Source organism: Salmo trutta, chromosome 24, assembly GCF_901001165.1.
Source record: "Salmo trutta chromosome 24, fSalTru1.1, whole genome shotgun sequence".
Lineage (NCBI taxonomy): Eukaryota > Metazoa > Chordata > Actinopteri > Salmoniformes > Salmonidae > Salmo > Salmo trutta.
Genome location: NC_042980.1, coordinates 35535554 through 35558935, shown reverse-complemented (window position 1 = coordinate 35558935; position 23382 = coordinate 35535554). Strand labels below are relative to the sequence as shown.

The 23382-nt window shown below is 45.1% G+C and overlaps 1 protein-coding gene and 1 long non-coding RNA gene across 2 annotated transcripts; both read right to left on the bottom strand.

Annotated features, from left to right (window-relative positions):
- Window positions 1–712: 712 nt before the first annotated feature.
- Window positions 713–8081, bottom strand: LOC115161197 (ATP-dependent (S)-NAD(P)H-hydrate dehydratase). Its single transcript, XM_029711977.1, has 11 exons — window positions 7172–8081; window positions 2844–3296; window positions 2496–2643; window positions 2282–2327; window positions 2099–2187; window positions 1897–2005; window positions 1756–1806; window positions 1559–1663; window positions 1368–1488; window positions 1148–1268; window positions 713–983 (listed from the first exon to the last, which is right to left on the bottom strand). Exons 1-11 carry the CDS (start codon window positions 7653–7655, stop codon window positions 833–835), a joined length of 1878 nt encoding a protein of 625 aa, XP_029567837.1. The 5' UTR covers window positions 7656–8081; the 3' UTR covers window positions 713–832.
- On the bottom strand, window positions 3791–5066 carry LOC115161198 (uncharacterized). The gene is made up of 2 exons (XR_003869208.1): window positions 4679–5066; window positions 3791–4502 (listed from the first exon to the last, which is right to left on the bottom strand). It is a non-coding gene; the product is annotated as an uncharacterized LOC115161198 (long non-coding RNA).
- Window positions 8082–23382: the final 15301 nt, after the last annotated feature.

The following is a 23382-nucleotide window of genomic DNA, read 5'->3' as shown; positions in this document are numbered from 1 at the left end:
TACTGAAGTGCTGGCTGTCAACATTTTTAAAAGCCAACGAGGCACTTTGAGGAAAATAAAACAGACTCCCAGCGCAGAGGGAATATTTCATAGACACCTTTTCTTTATCCATTTAAAAATCATTAAAGTCTAGTTTATTAAGCACCAATAGACGTGGTTTCATATGTTGGAGCCCTACTTCTTGTATTATTTCTTGTTGATTAAACAAAGTCTTAGGTCGAGATTCAATAACGATCACAGGTTCTCGAACAATGCAGCTTTTTAAGGCAATGTTACTGCGTTCATGGAAATTGCAATCGTGGTAAAAATAAACTGCAACGTCAGCTCAATTGGAAATTACGGATTGAATCCCGGCCTTAGCTTTCCTGTCTGGAGGTACAGACTAGCTACAGCTAAAAGATCTGAAAAGTTTTGATAGTTGGGCTCTTTGGCCCAATGTCAATGATTATAGAGAATGGATTTTCAGGATTCCCATGGAAGAGCGTGTCGTTATGTCTATGTACTGTATGCATGTATGTAAGTGTATGTAAGTGTATGTACAGTATGTATGCAAGTGTATGTGCAGTATGTATGCATGTATGTAAGTGTATGTACAGTATGTATGTATGTATGCAAGTGTATGTACAGTATGTTTGCATGTATGTAAGTGTATGTACAGTATGTATGCATGTATGTAAGTGTATGTACAGTATGTATGCATGTATGTAAGTGTATGTACAGTATGTATGTAAGTAAGTGTATGTACAGTATGTATGCATGTATGTACAGTATGTATGTAAGTGTATGTACAGTACGTATGTGAGTATCTTGGACCCCTCCCTGTAGACCGTTCTCAGCTCTCAAATAGTTTTTTGAAGGCGGAGCTGATCTCCTGGATCATGTCTGTGGTGGTGGTGGCTCGGCCATGTTTGTGAAAGGCCTGTCTGTTACACTGTCTGGTCAGAGAACAGGCCCCGAACGCTGCCACCACTGATGGGTTCACACTGAGGCAGAGATTGGAGAACACATTACAGTTACAGCAATGACAAATAAACTGTAAAATTAGGCCAACTAAGTAACAATGGCAGCCCCTTCTAATGTTCTCATAGAACTATATTCATTTTGGCCATGTCAGTGTATAAGCACATAATGTTAATGAATATGGTACCTTTTAGTCATGTCTGCTGAGGAGGTATATGCCCAGTGTGCCAGCACTCCCAGAGAGCCAGATAGGAGGTCTCCTTGCCCCCCACACCTACGCCCGCTGCCCTCCTGTCTGCACAAGATCACTGGACACCACAGGACACAGTCAGAGCTTTACAGGAATATGTGTGAATGTAGCATTTAGTCTAAGTGTAGCTGTGAGTGTGTGCATGACAGACACTAACCCTTGTTGCCGTCAGTGATAAGGTCTTCCTCCCCCTTGAGCACCACAGTCAGGTTGCCCATGGCAACACTGAGCTCCATGGCACTCCTCTGATGGTCACTGCTATCCAGAGGCTCATGGTGCTGAAAAAGACAGACAGACAGTAGGATAATGATAAACACACAACACACACAGCTGAACTGGCAGACTCACCATAGCCTCATACAACCGGGTGAACTCCATGTAGTTGGGAGTGAGGATGCCCTTCTGGTACCCTTGGATGACTGATGGTTGCTGAGCAACCAGCCACAGCCCGTCCTATTGGTGGAACACACAATCACTGCACATCTTTGTGAAGAAATCTAAAATCTATTAACAAAGTGAAAATATGTTTTGTGTACAGTACTTACTGCATCAATAACTATAGGGATATCTCTTGCTTTGGACTTCTCAATTACTTCCTGAAAAGAAAAAAAAAAGAGTCATGAAAACATTGGTAATATGTCAACTGTCAACTAAAATTGACTGTGTGTGTTCAGTGTCCCATGTGCCTTGGCGTTTTTCAGCAGCTTGTCGTCTCTGCCCAGCCCTGGGCCCACCACCAGGCAGTGGAGTCTGGGGAGCCATTTCTCCATCTCCTCCACTGCATTGGGGCTGTCCCTATAGATAATATTAACACAGTTATCATCAACAAAGACATCCATTATATGCACACTGCTTACAAATAGGCTTCCATTCCGAGACAGAACTTACAGCACAGGATGAACTATGAGCTCCGGACTGTAGGATTTGATCACTGTCGCTGCAGCTTTAGTGCAGAATACGTGTGACAGGTCGGCCCCCTGGGAAGTGATACAGCAGAGGTTTTGTCGTCATATCAATGTCTCCACCAGAGTAAAAAATGACACAGGACCAAGAAAGCTACTTTGTGCTTACCACTTTCAATGCAGAGATAGCAGCAAAGTACGGAGCTCCTGTATACCTTACCATGACAAGAAAAATAATCAGAAAGAAGGATGGAACGAAAGAAGGATACAAAGAAGAACATTTTAGAATATCTTTGGTACCTCACACAATATGGGTATACTCCAGAAAACCTTCATTTAGAAATCCAAGTTAAAGGTGGGGCTGGGTCACTTGGATAACTTACTCCTGACATCCCCCAATAATCCCAATCCGCCCATCTTGGCCTTTGTGCTTTTTAGACGTCAGCGGAGGGACTATATTCTTCACCAGCGGAAGGATATCATCCATTCCTCGGCGTGCTGCTGTCCCAAGGGAGAAGGAGCGCTCGAGGACTGAAAAAGGAGAGAGAAGTATTCAGAGTTTACTTAAAACTTGTCGCTTACCTGCTTGTGTGTGCATTTAGTTCAGCCTAGATGTCTTTGTGGGTCTGTTTCAGCCTTATTCAGTTCTGTTTGACCTGCTTGTCGACAAGCAGTCTCACCAGAGCTGGCCATGGTTAAACACAGGCCAACTGAGTAAGAGAAGCAAATACCTAAACCTGCGTTGGACTGTGGTTGACTGTGGTAGCTGGGCCACTCAGCCTGGGACTGGGGCGAGCGGACTCGGCGGTGACACGACCGACCATGCCTCATTCGGCCGGAGGTGGACATGGGCACACCGGGCTGCATGGTGGACTCCGTGGTATTCAGAGCAGGCGGCATTGCTGTGTTTGCGGTAGCTGTGGCGACAGGGTTCCTGGTGGCGATGCTGGAGAACATCTGTCCCAACACCTGGAGCATGTGGAGCTCGCGGGCATGTTCGGCTTCTCGCCGGTGGTCCTCGGCCTGCAGACGCTGCTCCTCCATCTGGTAGAAGCTCTGCTCAGCCTCGGCACTCTGCTCCAGGAGCCGCTTCGTCACACTGTCCAGGTCGACGTGCCGCTTCTTGGGCCGCTTGGAGGACGGCCCACCAGCTGACTGGCTGCTGATCTGTCTGACTGTAGTGCCTGTTGAGGAGTGGATGGAGTTTGAGAGCTGCCACTGTGGTAGTATCGGTATACTAGATATGGTTGATTTTACAAATACGGGCACTTTTTGGATGTTTTTGAAAATGAAACCTCTTGAAACTGTTTTTTTAATCTATCTAGAAACAAGATCAAATAGTAGCTGAGACCATATTATTTAAGAATATATATATTTTTTATTGGTTTCCCCAAATACCTGAGATAAAATGTCATTACCACCACATAAAATTGTCCATATATGCCTTGATGATACTCAGAAACATGCATTTACCACATCAAAATCTTAATATGACATTTTAGGAATTATCTTAAGAACAAGCATATAAGGTTCACATATGGGAATCATCATCTATAGTAATTTAATACACATTTTCCTAAAAAACATGTACCGTGATGGTAATGACTTAGCGTTGTAGTAATGACAGTGTGGTGGAAATTACATTTCATATAAAACTGATGAAAAATACCATTAAACATTTTGAACATCACAGGTGTACATGTTTCATTTTATTGAAGATATAGAACACAACATTAAAAACCTCAAAAAACAAAAAGGTTACATGCCTCAAGAACTTAAAGCATATTTCAGAACAATTGTTGGATTCAATGCATTAGGCAGAAATACATCTATAAGGTTGTAAACACTAGGTGACATTAAACAAATTGTTGTTCACTGGCTGCAGTCTATTGATTCAGACTCACTCAAGATTATGCTCTCTATTGCTTAACGAGAGAGCAAATGTCCTCCCAGACTGCGCCATCAGGCATCATATGCCGTTTGGTCACTGGATGAGGCTCAGGGACAAGCCCAAGCACATTCTCTGGTTGGTACCATACAATTTCCTCTCTCGTTGGCCAAAAGAATGTGTTTGCTCTCACACGACTCATGGTCTTGACTAGAGCACTGCTCTCTCTGCATCAACACCTTGTATAATACCAAGGTAAGGGTCTTCATCATATTTCACAACACACCACTTTCCAATCAGTCTCTCATGTATGTCTGCAATGGGCAGTTTTGCACTAGGAAATAGTTGTGGTGCTGTGCAGGTTGAGGTGAAGATTGTGCTTTGTCTGCCTCTGTTCGTTGAATTATCTCGGTCTGTTGGGCCAAAACAATCACAGATGTGGAGTTGAGCACCAACAACTTGGAACTCTCCATGTGATTTGTCCTGGAATGGCAGTGACGATCTGTAAACAACATAGAAGATTTCTTAAACTGATGAATATACAGGAGATCTAACACATTCTGTTAACACCTTCAGTAAACACACAAATGTTAGAATGAAAAGATAGTGATTTGAAAATCTACAATTTGATCTACATTTTGTAATTACAAATCTATAGTTTTACATTATACATATTACCTGGTGTATTTTCATTGTTCCACGGATCGTCTCAATACGATCTGGAAGCAGGAGATCAATTTTCTCAATCTCTTGCTCTGTGACGTAAAATAGCTTCACATTTGACTGCTCTTGGGAAAGTTCCTCGTAGAACCCTTCCATTCTGAAGGTCCATTCCTCTTGCCACCATGGAATCAACTTCTCTTCACAGCTGCACCGATTTCATCCGCAGGAACGTTCCAACGTCCAGCCTCCAATTGTGCTCAGGTAGAATAAATTATTCTTGGATCTGTACTGTGTGGTCGGTCCATCACTTACAACATGGAAGACAGTGGCAGATGGATTCAACTCATGAAGGTGGGAGAGAACTTTGGAGAGATGACTAATACATTTAGTCATTACCAACACATTGTCCTTACCATCACAGTTCATTATGTGGTGGTAATGACATGTGGTGGGAATTACATTTTTACAGTATTTGATCATAAATAGCAGGGATTCTAGCATGAAGTTGAACAGCAAGCATACAATGTATCCTAAATCATTATTTGATGAAATTATAGCCAATTTGGTAATGACGTACAATATCTCAAAACATATTTACCTTTATTTTCTGTCATTTCCTGGCATCAAACTCTAAATCTCCCTCCATGAGCTCCACTGTCTCTATTCATAATAACCAAGTACACAAACTAAAAAAAAAAATCATGTAATTTTCTTGTCATGGTGGTAATGACACAATACTTAGAGACTACTGTGGTGTTTTTTTTTAAAGTAACAAATGGCTTATGCCCATCTAATATGTAAACTCAGCCAAAAAGAAGACCCTGTCTATCAAAGATAATTCATTAAAAAAAATCAAAATATCTTCACAGATCTTCATTGTAAAGGGTTTAAACACTGTGTACCATGCTTGTTCAATGAACCATAAACAATTAATGAACACGCACCTGTGGAACGGTCGTTAAGACACTAACAGCTTACAGATGGTAGGCAATTAAGGTCACAGTTAGGAAAACTTAGGACACTAAAGAGGGCTTTCAACTGACTCTGAAAAACACCAAATGAAAGATGCCCAGGGTCCCTGCTCATCTGCGTAAATGTGCCTTAGGCATGCTGCAAGGAGGCATGAGGACTGCAGATGTGGCCAGGGCAATAAATTGCAATGACCGTGCTGTGAGATGCCTAAGACAGCGCTACAGGGAGACCGGACGGACAGCTGATCATCCTCGCAGTGGCAGACCACGTGTAACAACACCTGCACAGGATCGGTACATCTGAACATCCCACCTGCGGGACTGAGGGCTTGTAGGCCTGTTGTAAGGCAGGTCCTCACCAGACATCAAGGGCAACAACGTCGCCTATGGGCACAAACCCACCATCGCTGGACCAGACAGGACTGGAAAAAAGTGCTCTTCACTGACGAGTCGCAGTTTTGTCTCACCAGGGGTGATGGTCGGATTCACGTTTATCGTCTAAGGAACGAGCGTTACACCGAGGCCTGTACTCTGGAGCGGGATCGATTTGGAGGTGGAGGGTCCGTCATGGTCTGGGGCGGTGTGTCACAGCATCATCGGCCTGAGCTTGTTGTCATTGCAGGCAATCTCAACGCTGTGCGTTACTGGAAAGACATCCTCCTCCCTCATGTGGTACCCTTCCTGCAGGCTCATCCTGACATGACCCTCCAGCATGACAATGCCACCAGCCATACTGCTCGTTCTGTGCGTGATTTCCTGCAAGACAGGAATGTCAGTGTTCTGCCATGGCCAGCGAAGAGCCTGGATCTCAATCCCATTGAGCATATCTGGGACCAGGGCCATTCCCCCCAGAAATGTCCGGGAACTTGCAGGTGCCTTGGTGGAAGAGTGGGGTAACATCTCACAGCAAGAACTGGCAAATCTGGTGCAGTCCACGAGAAGGAGATGCACTGCAGTACTTAATGCAGCTGGTGGCCACACCAGATACTGACTGTTACTTTTGATTTTGATCCCCCCTTTGTTCAGGGACACATTATTCAATTTCTGTTAGTCACATGTCTGTGGAACTTGTTCAGTTTATGTCTCAGGTGTTGAATCTTATGTTCATACAAATATTTACACATGTTAAGTTTGCTGAAAATAAACGCAGTTGACAGTGAGAGGACGTTTCTTTTTTTACTGAGTTTATATAGTTTCTATTTTACTCTTTTTTTAATCAGGTGCATTAAATATGTTCTAATTATCAAGACTTCTGTAAGTGTAATACATAGCAGAATGCCAAAAGTCGGTGTGAGACAGGGCAAAAAAAACATGCAAAAACTGAAATCCAGACATGAAAAGCTTTAGGAAATAAAATGAAACACTGAAAGCTGAAAAATAGGTTAAGGTAATTTTAGTCTCTACTTAATGGATGTGAAATAATAAATCTAAACTAACATTGTAACTTAAAAATCTAACCCTGTGACACAAAAAGGCCTGTATTTGCAAAATAAAGCATAATAACAAAGTAATGTAATGTCATACTAATGGTACTTACTATTTCCCACTGTCACAGGGATGGGAGGGTATTCGAGCTTCACTTGGGTCTCTGGGTAGGAGCATTCCCCTGTGCTCTCCAAGTATGGGTCCTGTGGAGGGTCTGTGTCCACTTCCTCCTCGGTCTCATCCCCCACGGCCCCACTGTCTAACAACTCCTGGGGGTCAATCTGGGGACGGCTGCTTAGTATCCTCTCCATGGCATCGTAGAACTTGCAGATTTTGTGGTATTGTCCATTGTTCCTCAGGTTGCCCTCCTTGGCCAGGATAAACTGCCTTTTCAGGCTTTTGATTCGCACCCTACACTGCTCTGGGGTTCTTTCGAACCCCATAATCCCCAACCTTCGGGCGACGTCGCGGTAGACATGACTGTTTCGGAAGTTTCCGCCCAACGCCGTCTGGATGTCCCGCTCCCCCCAGATATTCAGCAAGGTTCTGGTTTCGACATCCGACCAGAGAAAGCCCCGTGTTGAATTGGCGAGCATAATTATCAGGAGCGAGAACAACTGATGCGTAACTTATCTTTTAAAGCAAGCAGTACAGTCAGAACACCAAGAAAGGTTGGCAAGTCAGCTGGTGAACAAGACTAGCTAGCTAGCAGCAGGAACCGGTATCAAACCTCGACATTCAGAGCCTGATTAAGAAAGGCTATAACGACCAGGTAACATTTTACCTGGACGTGGATGGCGCACATTCAGCAGCCAGATGTTGTTTTTCAGACAATGCACTTTCATACAATGGAGATTAGTGTCTGCAAAACTGATTATGGGCCCCTACCATACACTCGAGTACCGCAACACAAACGGTCCTTGATATCCGGAATCCTTGGGACGTCACTACCCCCATTGAAGTTGAAACGTAAAATGGTTAAGTTAGGGTTTAAGGTAGGGACGTCCCAACGATTCCGAATAGCACTGACCTAAGACCACCGCCAGGGACAGCATGTGTACTACATCACAGGGATTAGCTCGCAGAGCTCCACTGGGTCCTAAAGGAAATAGTTCACTTCAGGGATTGTGGTGTATAAAAAGTGACAGCAACGTAAAAATAGAAATAAAAAAGCAGTACAGTATTTGTTGTTTCCACTTTACCGTCATCGTTCATATAGGTTATAGCAACCAACAGTACAACAGTAGAGGCAAAAGACAACCAAATATCCAAGTTCCATGTTTGCATGATTCGGTCATGCTCTTGCGAGCCTATTAGAGGCCGTAGGTAAACCTTGTAATGAGAGGTGGCCCGCACACACTGGCAGTTCTTACTTAGACACGAATTGTGAGTTACTGCTGAAAATAGGATAAATAGACGCTTCACTGGGACGAGAGGCGCTAAAAGATCCAAACAAAAACAGGAAGTGTGTTGAGAGGATCATAGAGCTAGATAACGGATTTATCTTTATATCTGTGCCATTATAGGTCTGGCAGCGATCTCCATTTTGAAGTAGTTAATTTTCTTCTTCACGATTGGCTGATCTCTCCTGATGAGCCGTTGGACATGACTCCAACAGGGTTATCAGGAGGGATCAGCCAATAAAGTCGGACATTCCACCCAGTTGACTACATTAAAATGGTGGAAGCCCTCGATGGCACTTTTCATGCTAAAATGGCCTGAAAGCCACTAGAGGCCTCCAGAGCTATATAATATACAGTATAATATCAAATCGTATTAGTCACATTTAAAAAAAATACAGATAGGAATAAGATATAAAATGTAACAAGCAGTAAATCAAATAATATATGCAGGGGGGTGCCGGTACAGAGTCAATGTGTGGGGGCACCAGTTAGTTGAGGTAGTATGTACATGTAGGTAGAGATAATTGAAATTACTATGCATAGATGACAACAGAGTGGCAGTGGTGTGGAGAGGGGGGGGCAATGTGAATAGTCTGGGTAGCCATTTGACTAGATGTTCAGGAGTCTTATGGCTTGGGGGTAGAAGTTGTTTAGAAGCCTCTTGGACCTAGACTTGGCGCTCCAGTCCCGCTTGCCGTGCGGTAGCAGAGAGAACAGTCTATGACTAGGGTGGCTGGAGTCTTTGACAATTTTTAGGGCCTTCCTCTGACACCGACTGGTATAGAGGTCCTGGATGGCAGGAAGCTTGGCCCAGTGATGTACTGGGCCGTACGCACTACCCTCAGTAGTGCCTTGCGGTCGGAGGCCGAGCAGTTGCCATACCAGGCAGTGATGCAACCAGTCAGGATGCTCTCGATGGTGCAGCTGTAGAACCTTTTGAGGATCTGGGGACCCATGCCAAATATTTTCAGTCTCCTGAGGGGGAATATACAAGTACCAGTCGAAAGTTTGGACACACCTACTGATTCCAGGGTTTTTCTTTATTTTTACATTGCAGAATAATAGTGAAGACATCAAAATTATGAAATAACACATATGGAATCATGTAATAACCCCCCCTCCCCCCAAAAAGTGTTAAACAAATCAAAATATATTTGAGATTTGAGATTCTTCAAAGTAGCCACCCTTTGCCTTGATGACAGCTTTGCTCACTCTTGGCATTCTCTCAACCAGCTTCATGAGGTAGTCACCTGTAATGCATTTCAATTAACAGGTGTGCCTTGTTAAAAGTTAATTTGTGTAATTTATTTCCTTCTTAATGAGTTTGAGGGAATAAGTTCTGTTGTGACAAGGTATTTTTTGTATTTATTATGGATCCCTATTAGCTGCTGCCAAGGCAGTAGCTACTCTTCCTGGGGTCCAGCAAAATTAAGGCAGTTATACAATTTAAAAAACATTACAATACATTCATTACATAATTCACAACACACTAAATGTGTGCCCTCAGGCCCATACTCCACTACCAGATATCTACAACGCAAAGTCCATGTGTATGTGTGTGTATAGTGCGTATGTTATCGTGTGTGTGTATGCATGTGTCTGTTTGTGTTACTTCACAGTCCCGCTGTTCCATAATGTGTATTTTTACCTGCTTTTTAAGTCTAATTCTATTGCTTGCATCAGTTACCTGATGTGGAATAGAGTTTCATGTAGTCATAGCTCTATGTAGTACTGTGCGCCTCCCATAGTCTGTTCTGGACTTGGTGACTGTGAAGAGACCTCTGGTGGCATGTCTAGTGGGGTATGCATGTGTGTCCGAGCTGTTTGCTAGTAGTTTAAAAACAGACAGCTCTGTACCTTCAGCTTGTCAACACCTCTTACAAAAACAAGAAATTAGGAAGTCAATCTCTCTTCCACTTTGAGCCATGAGAGATTGACATGCATGTCATTAATGTTAGCTCTCCATGTACTTTTAAGGGCCAGCCATGCTGCCCTGTTCTGAGCTAACTGCAAGTTCCCAAGTCCCTCTTTGTGGCACCTGACCACACGACTGAACAGTAGTCAAGGTGCAACAAAACTAGGGCCTGTAGGACATGCCTTGTTGATAGTGTCGTTAAGGCAGAGTAGCACTTTATTATGGACAGACTTCTCCCCATCTTAGCTACTGTTGTATGTTTTGACCATGACAGTTTACATTCCAGGGTTACTCCAGGCAGTTTAGTCACCTCAACTTGCTCAATTTCCACATTATTCATTACGAGATGTAGTTGAGGTTTAGGGTTCAGTGAATGATTTGTCCCAAATACAATGCTTTTAGTTTTGGAAATATTTAGGACTAACTTATTCCTTGCAACCCATTCTGAAACTAACTGCAGCTCTTTGTTAAGTGTTGCAGTCCTTTCAGTCACTGTAGTAGCTGACATTTATAGTGTTGAGTCACCCGCATACATAGGAACACTTGCCTTACTCAAAGCCAGTGGCATGTCGTTAGTAAAGATTGAAAAAAGCAAAGAACCCTCTGTGTTCTGTTAGACAAGTAACTCTTTATCCACATTATGGCTTTACACCCCCTGCTATAATACATACATTTTTCCAGCAGCAGACTATGATCGATAATGTCAAAAGCTGCACTGAAGTCTAACAAGACAGCCCCCCACCCCAATAATTTTATAAATTTCTCTCAGCCAATCAGCCTGTGAGGATGGAAGTTCAATATGTAGCTAGATATAGTAGGCTAATGTTAACCAGGTAGCCTAAGACAACAAAAGTAAAAGTGTGTACTGTATGAGAGTCATGGACCATTCAGGCTGTATCCCAACTGGCCGTGATTGGGAGTCCCATAGGGCAGCGCTCAATTGACCCAGCGTCGTCCGGGTTTGGCAGGTCTAGGCCGTCATTGTAAATAATAATTTGTTCCTAACTGGACTTGCTTAGTTAAATAAAAGGTTAAAGAAACATTTTTTTGGGGGAAAAAATATACATTTAGGCAACATGAAAGAGGAGGATGGCAATGGCAAAGTCAGGTGAGTCAACATGTTTTCTCTACTTATGCACACATACACAGTCAGTAACATGGACAGCCACATGATATCTAGCTTACGTTGATTGGAATAAATTGTTTTTGGTATCTTTTAGTTGTCACTGTATTAGAATAAGCATAGGTGATTTGATGATGTTGAAGTTGAAATGGTGCTGGATTAGTGGAGCCAGCTCCTGTTTTCTTTGCGATAACTCTAACATTAACTTGACTGACCATGCTGTAGGTCATGTAACGGTTTGTTACATGCAATATGCTTTGTGGACTTCACCAGACAGATGTTGCTCTCCGATTTTGGGATCAAACAAAAAGGTGTGGTTGAATTTATTCTGCCACTGTGTCTTCTTGTTGTCTCGGCCTTAGGCCTATACACACACACACACACACACACACACACACACACACACACACACACACACACACACACACACACACACACACACACACACACACACACACACACACACACACACATGTATGTGAACACCCCTTCAAAATGAGTGAATTCGGCCATTTCAGCCATACCCATTGCTGACAGGTGTATAAAATCGAGCACAAAGCCATGCAATCTCCAAAGACAAACATTGGCAGTAGAATGGCCTTACTGAAAAGCTCAGTGACTTTCAACATGGCACCATTATAGGATGCCACATTTCCAATAAGTCAGTTCATCAAATTGCTGCCCTGCAAGAGCTGCCCCGGTTATTGTGAAGTAGAAATGTTTAGGAGCAACAACGGCTCAGCTGCAAAGTGGTAGGCCACACAAGGTCACAGAACAGGATTGACGAGTGCTGAAGCAAGTAGCGCATAAAAATAGTTTGTCCTCGGTTGCAACACTCGCTACGGAGTTCCAAACTCCCTCTGAAAGCAACGTCAGCACATGAACTGTTCATATGGAGCTTCATGAAATGGGTTTCCATGGCCGAGTAGGCTCACACATGCCTAAGATCCCCATGCGCAATGCTAAGTGTCGGCTGGAGTGGTCTAAAGCTCGCTGCCATTGGACTCTGGAGCAGTGGAAACACGCTTCACCATCTGGCAGTCCGACGGGCAAATCTGGGTTTGTCGGATGCCAGGAGAACGCTACCTGCCCCAATGCATAGTGCCAACTGTAAAGTTTGGTGGAAGAGGAATAATGGTCTGGGGTTGTTTTTCATGGTTCGGGCTAGGCCCCTTAGTTCCAGTGTAGGGAAATCCTAACGCTACAGCATACAATGACATTTTAAGGCCATTCTGTGCTTCCAACTTTGTGGCAACAGTTTGGGGAAGCCACTTTCCTGTTTCAGCATGACAATGCCCCCGTGCACAAAGCGAGGTCCATACAGAAATGGTTTGATGAGATCGGTGTGGAAGAACTTGACTGGCCTGCACAGAGTCCTGACCTCAACCCCATCGAACACCTTTGGGATGAATTGGAACACCGACTGCGAGCCAGGCTTAAATCGCCCAACCTCACTAACACTCTTGCAGCTGAATGGAAGCATGTCCCCGTAGCCATGTTCCAACATCTAGTGGAAAGCCTTTCCAGAAGAGTGGAAGCTGTTATAGCAGCAAAGGCGGGGCCAACTCCATATTAATGCACATGATTTTGGAATGAGATGTTCGACGAGCAGGTCCACATACCTTTGCTCATGTAGTGCATAGCAAGGTGGCAAGGCATATGAACTAATAGGTTATAGAGCAAACAACTCAATTATCACAATATGGCCAGGGGCCATATGGCCAGGGGCCAGGGGCCATATTCACAAAGAATCTCAGAGTAGGAGTACTAATTTTAGGATCAGTTTTGCCTTCACACTGAGTACAATTACATTGTCAAGGGGGAGGTTATCCTAGATAACTATCCCTACTCAGACACTTTGTGAATATGGGCCTTGGAAGAAAGCTGTTGCCAAATACCTTGCACAGCAGTCGTTTCACCACAGGACCCTAGAGCAGGGGGTAGGCAACCCTGTTCTTGGAGTGCCACAGGTACTGCAGGATTTTAGTTCGCTTGAATGTTTGCTATGTTGCGGAACGGTTTGTACTGAATGCCACGTTTTCCCAAAACGTTCTTGAACAGACTTTGAGATACGTTTGCTCCGTTGGGTGGGTGTGCCAGGGTCTGGCTTGAAGCAATGAGTGAGGTATTTTAAAAGGGCAGCGGTGCATTTTGAACCCACAACCCAACCCCTCCCTGTTTTTCAACTGGTCGTTCAGTACAGCAACATTTCCGTTCAACTGAATGTTCTATTAAGTTTTTATGTGCTGAACGCAGCCCTGACCAACTCAGCTAATTGATCAGCGACTGGATAAATTCAACACACCTGGTCTTCCAGGTTGGTTAAATCAATCATTGACTAATACCGGCCCAAGAGGTATTAGTCAATGCTTATGAACTGAATATTGTATGTGAATTTCAATCTATCAAATCAAATTTTATTGGTCACATACGCATATTTAGCTGATGTTATTGCGGGTGTAGCGAAATGCTTGTGTTCCTAGCTCCAACAGTGCAGTAATATCTAACTATACACAACAATACAACCAAATCTAAAGTAAAAGAATGGAATTAAGAAATACATAAATATTAGGATGAGCATTGTCAGAGTGGTATTGACTAAAATACAGTACATACATATGAAATGAGTAAAACAGTATGTAAACATTATTAAAGTGACCAGCGTTCCATTTAAAGTGACCAGTGATTCCATGTCCATGTACATAGGGCCTATAAGGTTCGGGGTTGAGTAACCAGGTGGTAACCGGCTAGTGATGGCTATTTAACAGTCTTATGGCCAGATTCTCTCGGTCCCAGCTTTGATGCACCTGTACTGACCTCGCCTTCTGAATGATAGTGAGGTGAGCAGGCTGTGGTTTGGGTGGTTGATGTCCTTGGTGATCTTTTGGCCTTCCTGTGATATTGGGTGCTGTAGGTGTCCTGAAGGGCAGGCAGTGTGCCCCCGGTGATGCTTTGGGCAGACCGCACCACCCACTGGAGAGCCTTGCGGTTGCGGGCAGTGCAGTTGCCGTACCAGGTGGTGATACAGCCCGACAGGATGCTCTCAATTGTACATCTGTAGGCCGTCATTGTAAATAAGAATTTGCTCCTTAAATTTTTTGATTGAGAGGTTATTTTCCTGGCACCACTACGCCAGGGTTCTCACCTCCTCCCTGTAGGCTGTCTCGTCATTGTTGGTAATCCGGCCTACTACTGTTGTGTCATCTGCAAACTTGATGATTGAGTTGGTGCGTGGCCACGCAGACATGGGTGAATAGGGAGCACAGGAGGGGGCTGAGTACGCACCCTTGTGGGGCTCCTGTGTTGAGGATCAGCATAGTGGAGGTGTTGTTTGCTACCTTCACCGCCTGGGGACGGCCCGTCAGGAAGTCCAGGACCCAGTTGCACAGGGCGGGGTTTAGACCCAGGGCCCCGAGCTTAATGATGAGCTTGGAGAGTACTATGGCGTTGAATGCTGAGCTATAGTCAATGAACAGCATTCTTACATAGGTATTCCTCTTGTCCAGTTTGGATAGGGCAGTGTGCAGTGCAATAGTGATTACATCATCTGTGGATGTATTGGGGCGGTATGCAAATTGAAGTGGGTCTAGGGTGTCATGTAAGGTGGAGGTGAAATGATCCTTAACTAGCCTCTCAAAGCACTTCATGAAGATGACAAAAGTGTGTGCTACGGAGCGATAATCATTTAGTTCAGTTACCTTTGCTTTCTTGGGTACAGGAACAATGGTGAACATCTTGAAGCAAGTGGGGACAGCAGACTGGGATAGGGAGAGATTGAATATGTCTGTAAACACTCCAGCCAGCTAGTCTGCGCATGCTCTGAGGACACGGCTAGGGATGCTGTCTGGGCCGGCAGCCTTGTGAGGGTTAACACGCATAAATGTCTTACTCACGTCGGCCACGGAGAAGGAGAGCCCACAGTCCTTGGTAGCTGGCCATGTCAGTGGCACTGTGTTATTCTCAAAGCAGGCAAAGGTGTTTAGCTTGTCCCGGAGCAAGACGCCACATCGCGGACACCGACTGGTTTTCCCTTTGTCGTACATGATTGTCTGTAGACCCTGCCACATACGTCTCGTGTCTGAGCTGTTTAATTCCTCTTTGTCTCTGTACTGACATTTTGCCTGTTTGAGTGCCTTACGGAGGGAATAATTGCACTGTTTGTATTCGACCATATTCCCAGTCACCTTGCCGTGGTTAAATGCGGTGGTTCGCGCTTTCAGTTTTGCCTGAATGCTGCCATCTATCCACGGTTCTTGGTTTGGGTAGGTTTTAATAGTCACAGTAGGAACGGCATTCCCTATACACTTCCTGAAGAACTCTAACAAAAGGGTTGAATTGTTCAGCAACATGTGCAGGAAATTCTAACATTTATTTTATTTATTGAACCAAGTAGTCTAGTTGAGAACAAGTTCTCATTTGCAACTGCGACCTGGCCAAGATAAAGCAAAGCAGTTCGACACATACAACAACACAGAGTTACACATGGAATAAACAAACATACAATCAATAATACAGTAGAAAAATCTATATACAGCATGTGCAAATGAGGTAGGATAAGAGAGGTAAGGCAATAAATAGGCCATGGTGGCGAGTAATTACAATATAGCAATTAAACACTGGAGTGATAGGGTGTGCAGAAGATTAATGTGCAAGTTGAGATACTGGGGTGCAAAGGAACAAGATAAATAAATACAGTATGGGGATGAGGTAGATTGGATGGGCTATTTACAGATGAGCTATATACAGGTACAGTGATCTGTGAGCTGCTCTGACAGCTGGTGCTTAAAGCTAGTGAGGGAGGGAGGTAAGAGTCTCCAGCTTTAGAGACGTTTGCAGTTCGTTCCAGTCATTGGCAGTAGAGAACTGGAAGGAGAGGCGGCCAAAGGAAGAATTGGCTTTGGGGGTGACCAGTTAGGTATACCTGCTGGAGCGCATGCTACGGGTGGGTGCTGATATGGTGACCAGTGAGCTGAGATAAGGCGGGGCTTTACCTAGCGGAGACTTGTAGATGACCTGGAGCCAGTGGGTTTGGCGAGGGCCAGCCAACGAGAGCATACAGGTCGCAGTGGTGGGTAGTATATGGGGCTTTGGTGACAAAATGGATGGCACTGTGATAGACTACTCAACAAATTGGATGCAGAGTGTTGGAGGCTATTTTGTAAATTACATCACCGAAGTCGAGGATCGGTAGGATGGTCAGTTTTACGAGGGTATGTTTGGCAGCATCAGAGAAGGATGCTTTGTTGCGAAATAGGAAGCTGATTCTAGATTTAATTTGTGATTGGATATGTTTAATGTGAGTCTGGAAGGAGAGTTTACAGTCTAACCAGACACCTAGGTATTTGTAGTTGTCCACATATTCAAAGTCAGAACCGTCCAGAGTAGTGATGCTGGACGGGCGGGCAGGTGCAGGCAGCGAACGGTTGAAGTGCATGCATTTAGTTTTACTTGCATTTAAGAGCAGTTGGAGGCCACAGAAGGAGAGTTGTATGGCATTGAAGCTCATCAGGAGGTTAGTTAACACAGTGTCCATAGAAGGGCCAGAGGTATACAGAATGGTGTCGTCTGCATAGAGGTGGATCAGAGAATCACCAGCAGCGAGAGCGACATCATTGATGTAGACAGAGAAGAGAGTCGGCCCGAGAATTGAACCCTGTGGCACCCCCAATGATACTGCCAGAGGTCTGGACAACAGGCCCTCCGATTTGACATACTGAACTCTATCGGAGAAGTAGTTGGTGAACCAAGCGAGGCAATCATTTGAGAAACCAAGGCTGTTGAGTCTGCCAATAAGAATGTTGTGATTGACAGAGTCGAAAGCCTTAGCCAGGTCGATGAAGACGGCTGCACAGTAATGTCTCTTATCGATGGTTATGATATCGTTTAGGACCTTGAGCGTGGCTGAGGTGCACCCATGACCAGCTCTGAAACCAGATTGCATAGCAGAGAGGGTACGGTGAGATTCTAAATGGTCGGTAATCTGTTTGTTAACTTGGCCTTCAAAGACCTTAGAAAGGCAGGGTAGAATAGGTATAGGTCTGTAGCAGTTTGGGTATAGAGTGTCTCCCCCTTTGAAGAAGGGGATGACCGTGGCAGCTTTCCAATCTATGGGAATCTCAGACGATACAAAGAGGTTGAACAGGCTAGTAATAGGGGTTGCAACAATTTCGGCAGATAATTTTAGAAAGAAAGGGTCCAGATTGTCTAGCCCGGCTGATTTGTAGGGGTCCAGATTTTGCAGCTCTTTCAGAACATCAGCTGTCTGGATTTGGGTGAAGGAGAAGTGGGGGAGGTTTGGGCGAGTTGCTGTGGGGAGCACAGGGCTGTTGACCGGGGTAGGGGTAGCCAGGTGGAAAGCATGGCCAGCCGTAGAAAAATGCTTATTGAAATTCTCAATTATTGTGGATTTATCGGTAGTGACAGTGTTTCCTAGCCTCAGTGCAGTGGGCAGCTGGGAGGAGGTGCTCTTATTCTCCATGGACTTTACAGTGTCCCAGAACTTTGAGTTTGTACTACAGGATGCACATTTCTGTTTGAAAAAGCTAGCCTTAGCTTTCCTAACTGCCTGTGTATATTGGTTCCTAACTTCCCTGAAAAGTTGCATATCACGGGGGCTATTCGATGCTAATGCAGAACGCCACAGGATGTTTTTGTGCTGGTCAAGGGCAGACAGGTCTGGAGTGAACCAAGGGCTATATCTATTCCTAGTTCTACATTTTTTGAATGGAGCATGCTTATTTAAGATGGTGAGGAAGGCATTTAAAAAAAAAACAGGCATCCTCTACTGAAGGGATGAGGTCAATGTCATTCCAGGATACCACGGCCAGGTCGATTAGAAAGGCCTGTTCGCTGAAGTGTTTTAGGGAGTGTTTGACAGTGATGAGGGATGGTCGTTTGACCGCGGACCCATAGCGGATGCCGGCAATGAGGCAGTGATCGCTAAGATTTTGGTTGAAAACAGCAGAGGTGTATTTGGAGTTAGTTAGATATCATCCTATGAGGGTTCCCGTTTTTACGGATTTGGGGTTGTCCCTTCCATCTTCAAGAGAGCGAGAGTTGCACCCCTTCTGAAAAAACCTACACTCGATCCCTCCGATGTCAACAACTACAGACCAGTATCCCTTCTTTCTTTTCTCTCCAAAACTCTTGAACGTGCCGTCCTTGGCCAGCTCTCTTGCTATCTCTCTCAGAATGACCTTCTTGATCCAAATCAGTCAGGTTTCAAGACTGGTCACTCAACTGAGACTGCTCTTCTCTGTGTCACAGAGGCTCTCCGCACTGCTAAATCTAACTCTCTCTCCTCTGCTCTCATCCTTCTAGACCTATCTGCTGCCTTTGATACTGTGAACCACCAGATCCTCCTCTCCACCATCTCCGAGTTGGGCATCTCCGGCGCGGCCCACGCTTGGATTGCGTCCTACCTGACAGGTCGCTCCTACCAGGTGGCGTGGCGAGAATCTGTCTCCGCACCACGTGCTCTTACCACTGGTGTCCCCCAGGGCTCTGTTCTAGGCCCTCTCCCATTCTCGCTATACACCAAGTCACTTGGCTCTGTCATATCCTCACATGGTCTCTCCTATCATTGCTATGCAGACAACACACAATTAATCTTCTCCTTTCCCCCTTCTGATAACCAGGTGGTGAATCGCATCTCTGCATGTCTGGCAGACATATCAGTGTGGATGACGGATCACCACCTCAAGCTGAACCTCGGCAAGACGGAGCTGCTTTTCCTCCCGGGGAAGGACTGCCCGTTCCATGATCTCGCCATCACGGTTGACAACTCCATTGTGTCCTCCTCCCAGAGTGCTAAGAACCTTGGCGTGACCCTGGGCAACACCCTGTCGTTCTCCACTAACATCAAGGCGGTGACCCGATCCTGTAGGTTCATGCTCTACAACATTCGCAGAGTACGACCCTGCCTCACACAGGAAGCGGCGCAGGTCCTAATCCAGGCACTTGTCATCTCCCGTCTGGATTACTGCAACTCGCTGTTGGCTGGGCTCCCTGCCTGTGCCATTAAACCCCTACAACTCATCCAGAACGCCGCAGCCCATCTGGTGTTCAACCTTCCCAAGTTCTCTCACGTCACCCCGCTCCTCCGCTCTCTCCACTGGCTTCCAGTTGAAGCTCGCATCCGCTACAAAACCATGGTGCTTGCCTACGGAGCCGTGAGGGGAACGGCACCTCCGTACCTTCAGGCTCTGATCAGTCCCTACACCCAAACGAGGGCACTGCGCTCATCCACCGCTGGCCTGCTGGCCCCCCTACCTCTGAGGAAGCACAATTCCCGCTCAGCCCAGTCAAAACTGTTCGCTGCTCTGGCACCCCTATGGTGGAACAAGCTCCCTCACGACGCCAGGACAGCGGAGTCAATCACCACCTTCCGGAGACACCTGAAACCCCACCTCTTTAGGGAATACCTAGGATAGGATAAAGTAATCCTTCCAACCCCCCCCCCTAAAAGATTTAAATGCACTATTGTAAAGTGGTTGTTCCACTGGATATCATAAGGTGAATGCACCAATTTGTATGTCGCTCTGGATAAGAGTGTCTGCTAAATGACTTAAATGTAAATGTAATAATTTGTGTGAGATTGAGGGCATCAAGCTTAGATTGTAGGATGGCCGGCGTGTTGAGCATGTCCCAGTTTGGGTCACCTAGCAGCATGAGCTCAGAAGATAGATGGGGGGCAATCAATTCACATATGGTGTCCAGGGCACAGCTGGGGGCAGAGGGTGGTCTATAGCAAGCGGCAACGGTGAGAAACTTGTTTCTGGAACGGTGAATTTTTAGAAGTAGAAGCTCGAATTGTTTTGGTACAGACCTGGATAGTACGACAGAACTCTGCAGGCTATCTCTGCAGTAGATTGCAACACCGCCCCTTTGGCAGTTCTATCTTGGCGGAAAATGTTATAGTTAGGGATGGAAATTTCAGAGTTTTTGGTGGTTTTCCGGATTGGCAGAATGTGCTAAAGCAGTGAATAAAGCAAACTTAGGGAGTAGGCTTCTAATGTTAACATGCATGAAACCAAGGCTTTTACGGTTACAGAAGTCAACAAATGAGAGCACTTGGGGAGTTGGAGTGGAGCTAGGCACTGCAGGACCGGGATTAACCTTAGAGGGACGTCGAGGGACGTCGCGATGGGGGAAAAGTCTGTTTTTGCCTCCTTGTGTGGTGACGTCGATAGACCAGTCGTGGAATTAGTAGGGTTCCAAGCAGCAGAGGGGTCCAAGTCCAATTGGCAAAATGGGTATATTGGTCCGGGAAACTGTCCGATGGATCAGCTAACAGTCCAATATGCTCTAGATAGCTAGCAGGCCGCGGTTAGCAGAATGGGCCTTCAGGGGATGTCGCGCCCGAGGGACCTGTTGGAATCTTCAGGCAGATTATGTCAGGTTTCCAGTCGTGAAGGATTTGAGGGGTTCTGTGCCCCGTACCGGCAGTAGAAGGGGTCTGGATATTGTAGCCGAGGAGTGGGCTTCAGGAGTAGCCCAGGAGCCCTCGCCGGGAGATTGGCCTAACATGGGCTAGCTCCAGGCTATTATTGGTGCATGCGCCGGGACGGAAACGTTAGCCAGGAGTAGTCAACCCGGGTTGCGGTTAGCTAGCTGCAATGGTCCAGATGAAAAGGTTCAGAGTTTGAGGTAGGAATCCGGGGATATGGAGAGAAAAATAGGTCCTATATGCTCTGGTTTGAAACGCGTTGTACGAACTGGCGAGAGCTTTCCGAGCTAAAGGTTAGCTGATGCCCGCTAGCAGTGGTTGGCTGACTGATAGCTGGTAGCTAGTTAGCTTCAGTTGAGTTCCGATGTAAGTAGAAATACTTTAGAAAAAACCCAGATCCACACCACATTGGGTGAGGCGGGTTGCAGGAAAGGATTTTGAAGTTGAGGTTTAGGATATAAAAAGATATACATTGGACAAGACAAAGATGTCTGACTGCTACGCCATCTTGGATTGAAACATGGCTTTGGTGATGAAAGGTACATCATGCATTTATTGTCATCTTCCTAACAGGCCAGTGCATGAAACTGTGGCCTTCAGTGGTACCGGAAGCAGGGGCCTTACCTGGAAGCACAGCAAAAGTCTCCCTCTGTCAACATGTATTGTATGTAACCACTCAAATTCATACCAACAGCTACAGACGCAAGCACTGACTTATATTCACTTTGTCTACTTGTCCTATTCTTCAATCTTGCCTGGGATTTATATATATTTTAGTTGACACACCTGTGTGATGTCTGATATACGTGAATAAAAATGTATTCACCCTGGACATGAGACTTACATTTCCTTTAGACCTTTTGAATCATAAGCTCCAAGTGTTGTCTTTGTGTTTAAGTTACCACAGAAGTTAGTGAAAGTTAGTGTGACAAACATGCTATGAAAAAGTTATTATATTGTAATCTAACAAAAACGTTTAAATTCGTTTCTTTAAAACTATTGCATTTGGTCATCCACAAAATGTGGCCTTGAAAGCCTTGATAGTTGTATCCTTCCTCTGGGAACTGTCTGCCTATAGCTGACAACAGAGCGGCAGGTTTTTTTATGTGCTGTTCTACAGTTCCATAGCCCAGCAGACTCACTTCGGGATAGGCATGTTAGTTTTGATAAGTCTGCTGGGCTATGGAAAAGTTTTACAGAGAGCATGAGTTTTGGCATAAATACAGTAAATCCAATCCAACCAGTGGCTCTGGATAATATGCTATGTCATCACACAGGCAGACTGCCACAGTGAAGGAGGTTTACGTGGTGCATCATGTTTACTATTATGAGTGGAGCTTACTTCTCTGTGCTCTGGAGAGGTCGCAGGTCAAGGCTCTGGAGGTCCTAGGACCATTCTGTCTCTGTAGCACATGGAGAGAGAGGTAGAGGTAGTGAGAGCCTGCACACGAGACATCCCACTGGCCCAGGGCCTCCTGCCTAGTATCATGCAATGTAAAGGAAAACAATATCATGACTTACTGACAGAGTGCTCCATGTTCCTGCTGGTAGCATGCCTCAACCTGGATGCAGAGAAATGTCCTGCCTTGTAGTATAGTTGCATCTATCTCCAACAGGCTCCAAGAAATCAGATGACAAACCTACAGAGATTAACAAAAGAAAATCTAAACTGTATTTAGGATTCATGTATCAGTTTGCCTATTTTACATTAATGTCTGTAAATGACAACAATAGATCCTATATAAAGTATGCATGCCGTTTTGTAATAACGGCTATGACAAATTACGTGGCATACATAGTGTAACGACCCTGGGTTTATAAACGCGGGTATCGACTCTGCCGCTTGAGCATGCTTTTGCGGTACAGTCGATAGCGCGCTGGACTTCGGGCTAGAAGGTCGAGGGTTCGAGACCTGCTCCCTGCTGTTTCATTACATAATGACTTTATAACTAGCAAAGATACTTATTTTATTACACCACTTCTCATCTTAATAACAATTGCTAAGACAAACAGCAAATTCCATTATTGTGGCTTATCTGTATTGTGGCTAGCTTCACATGGGTGACTTACTCCATCATGACAACATGTTCCTCCTTATTTGATTGTAGTCAGCTAACTGCTAGCTTATTAATTAAGTACCAAGCATTGCTTCTGACATGCCACGATCCTGCTTGCTTTACATCTGACAGATATTTAGCTACTGTAGCTAGATAGATAATAATGGTTTATAATAATTGCAGTTTAGTTCATTATCTAGCTAGCTAAGTGTAAAACTGATAGTATGGCTGTAAAACGCTGCTAGAAAGCCAACTCGACTTTATCCGTTGTAGCCAAGCTAGCTGGCTTGACACTCAGTAACGTTAGTTTACCATGCTTTCCGGGCTAACTGGACATTCCTCTCGCCCATCCCGGCCGACTCCTTCTTGCCTACTCC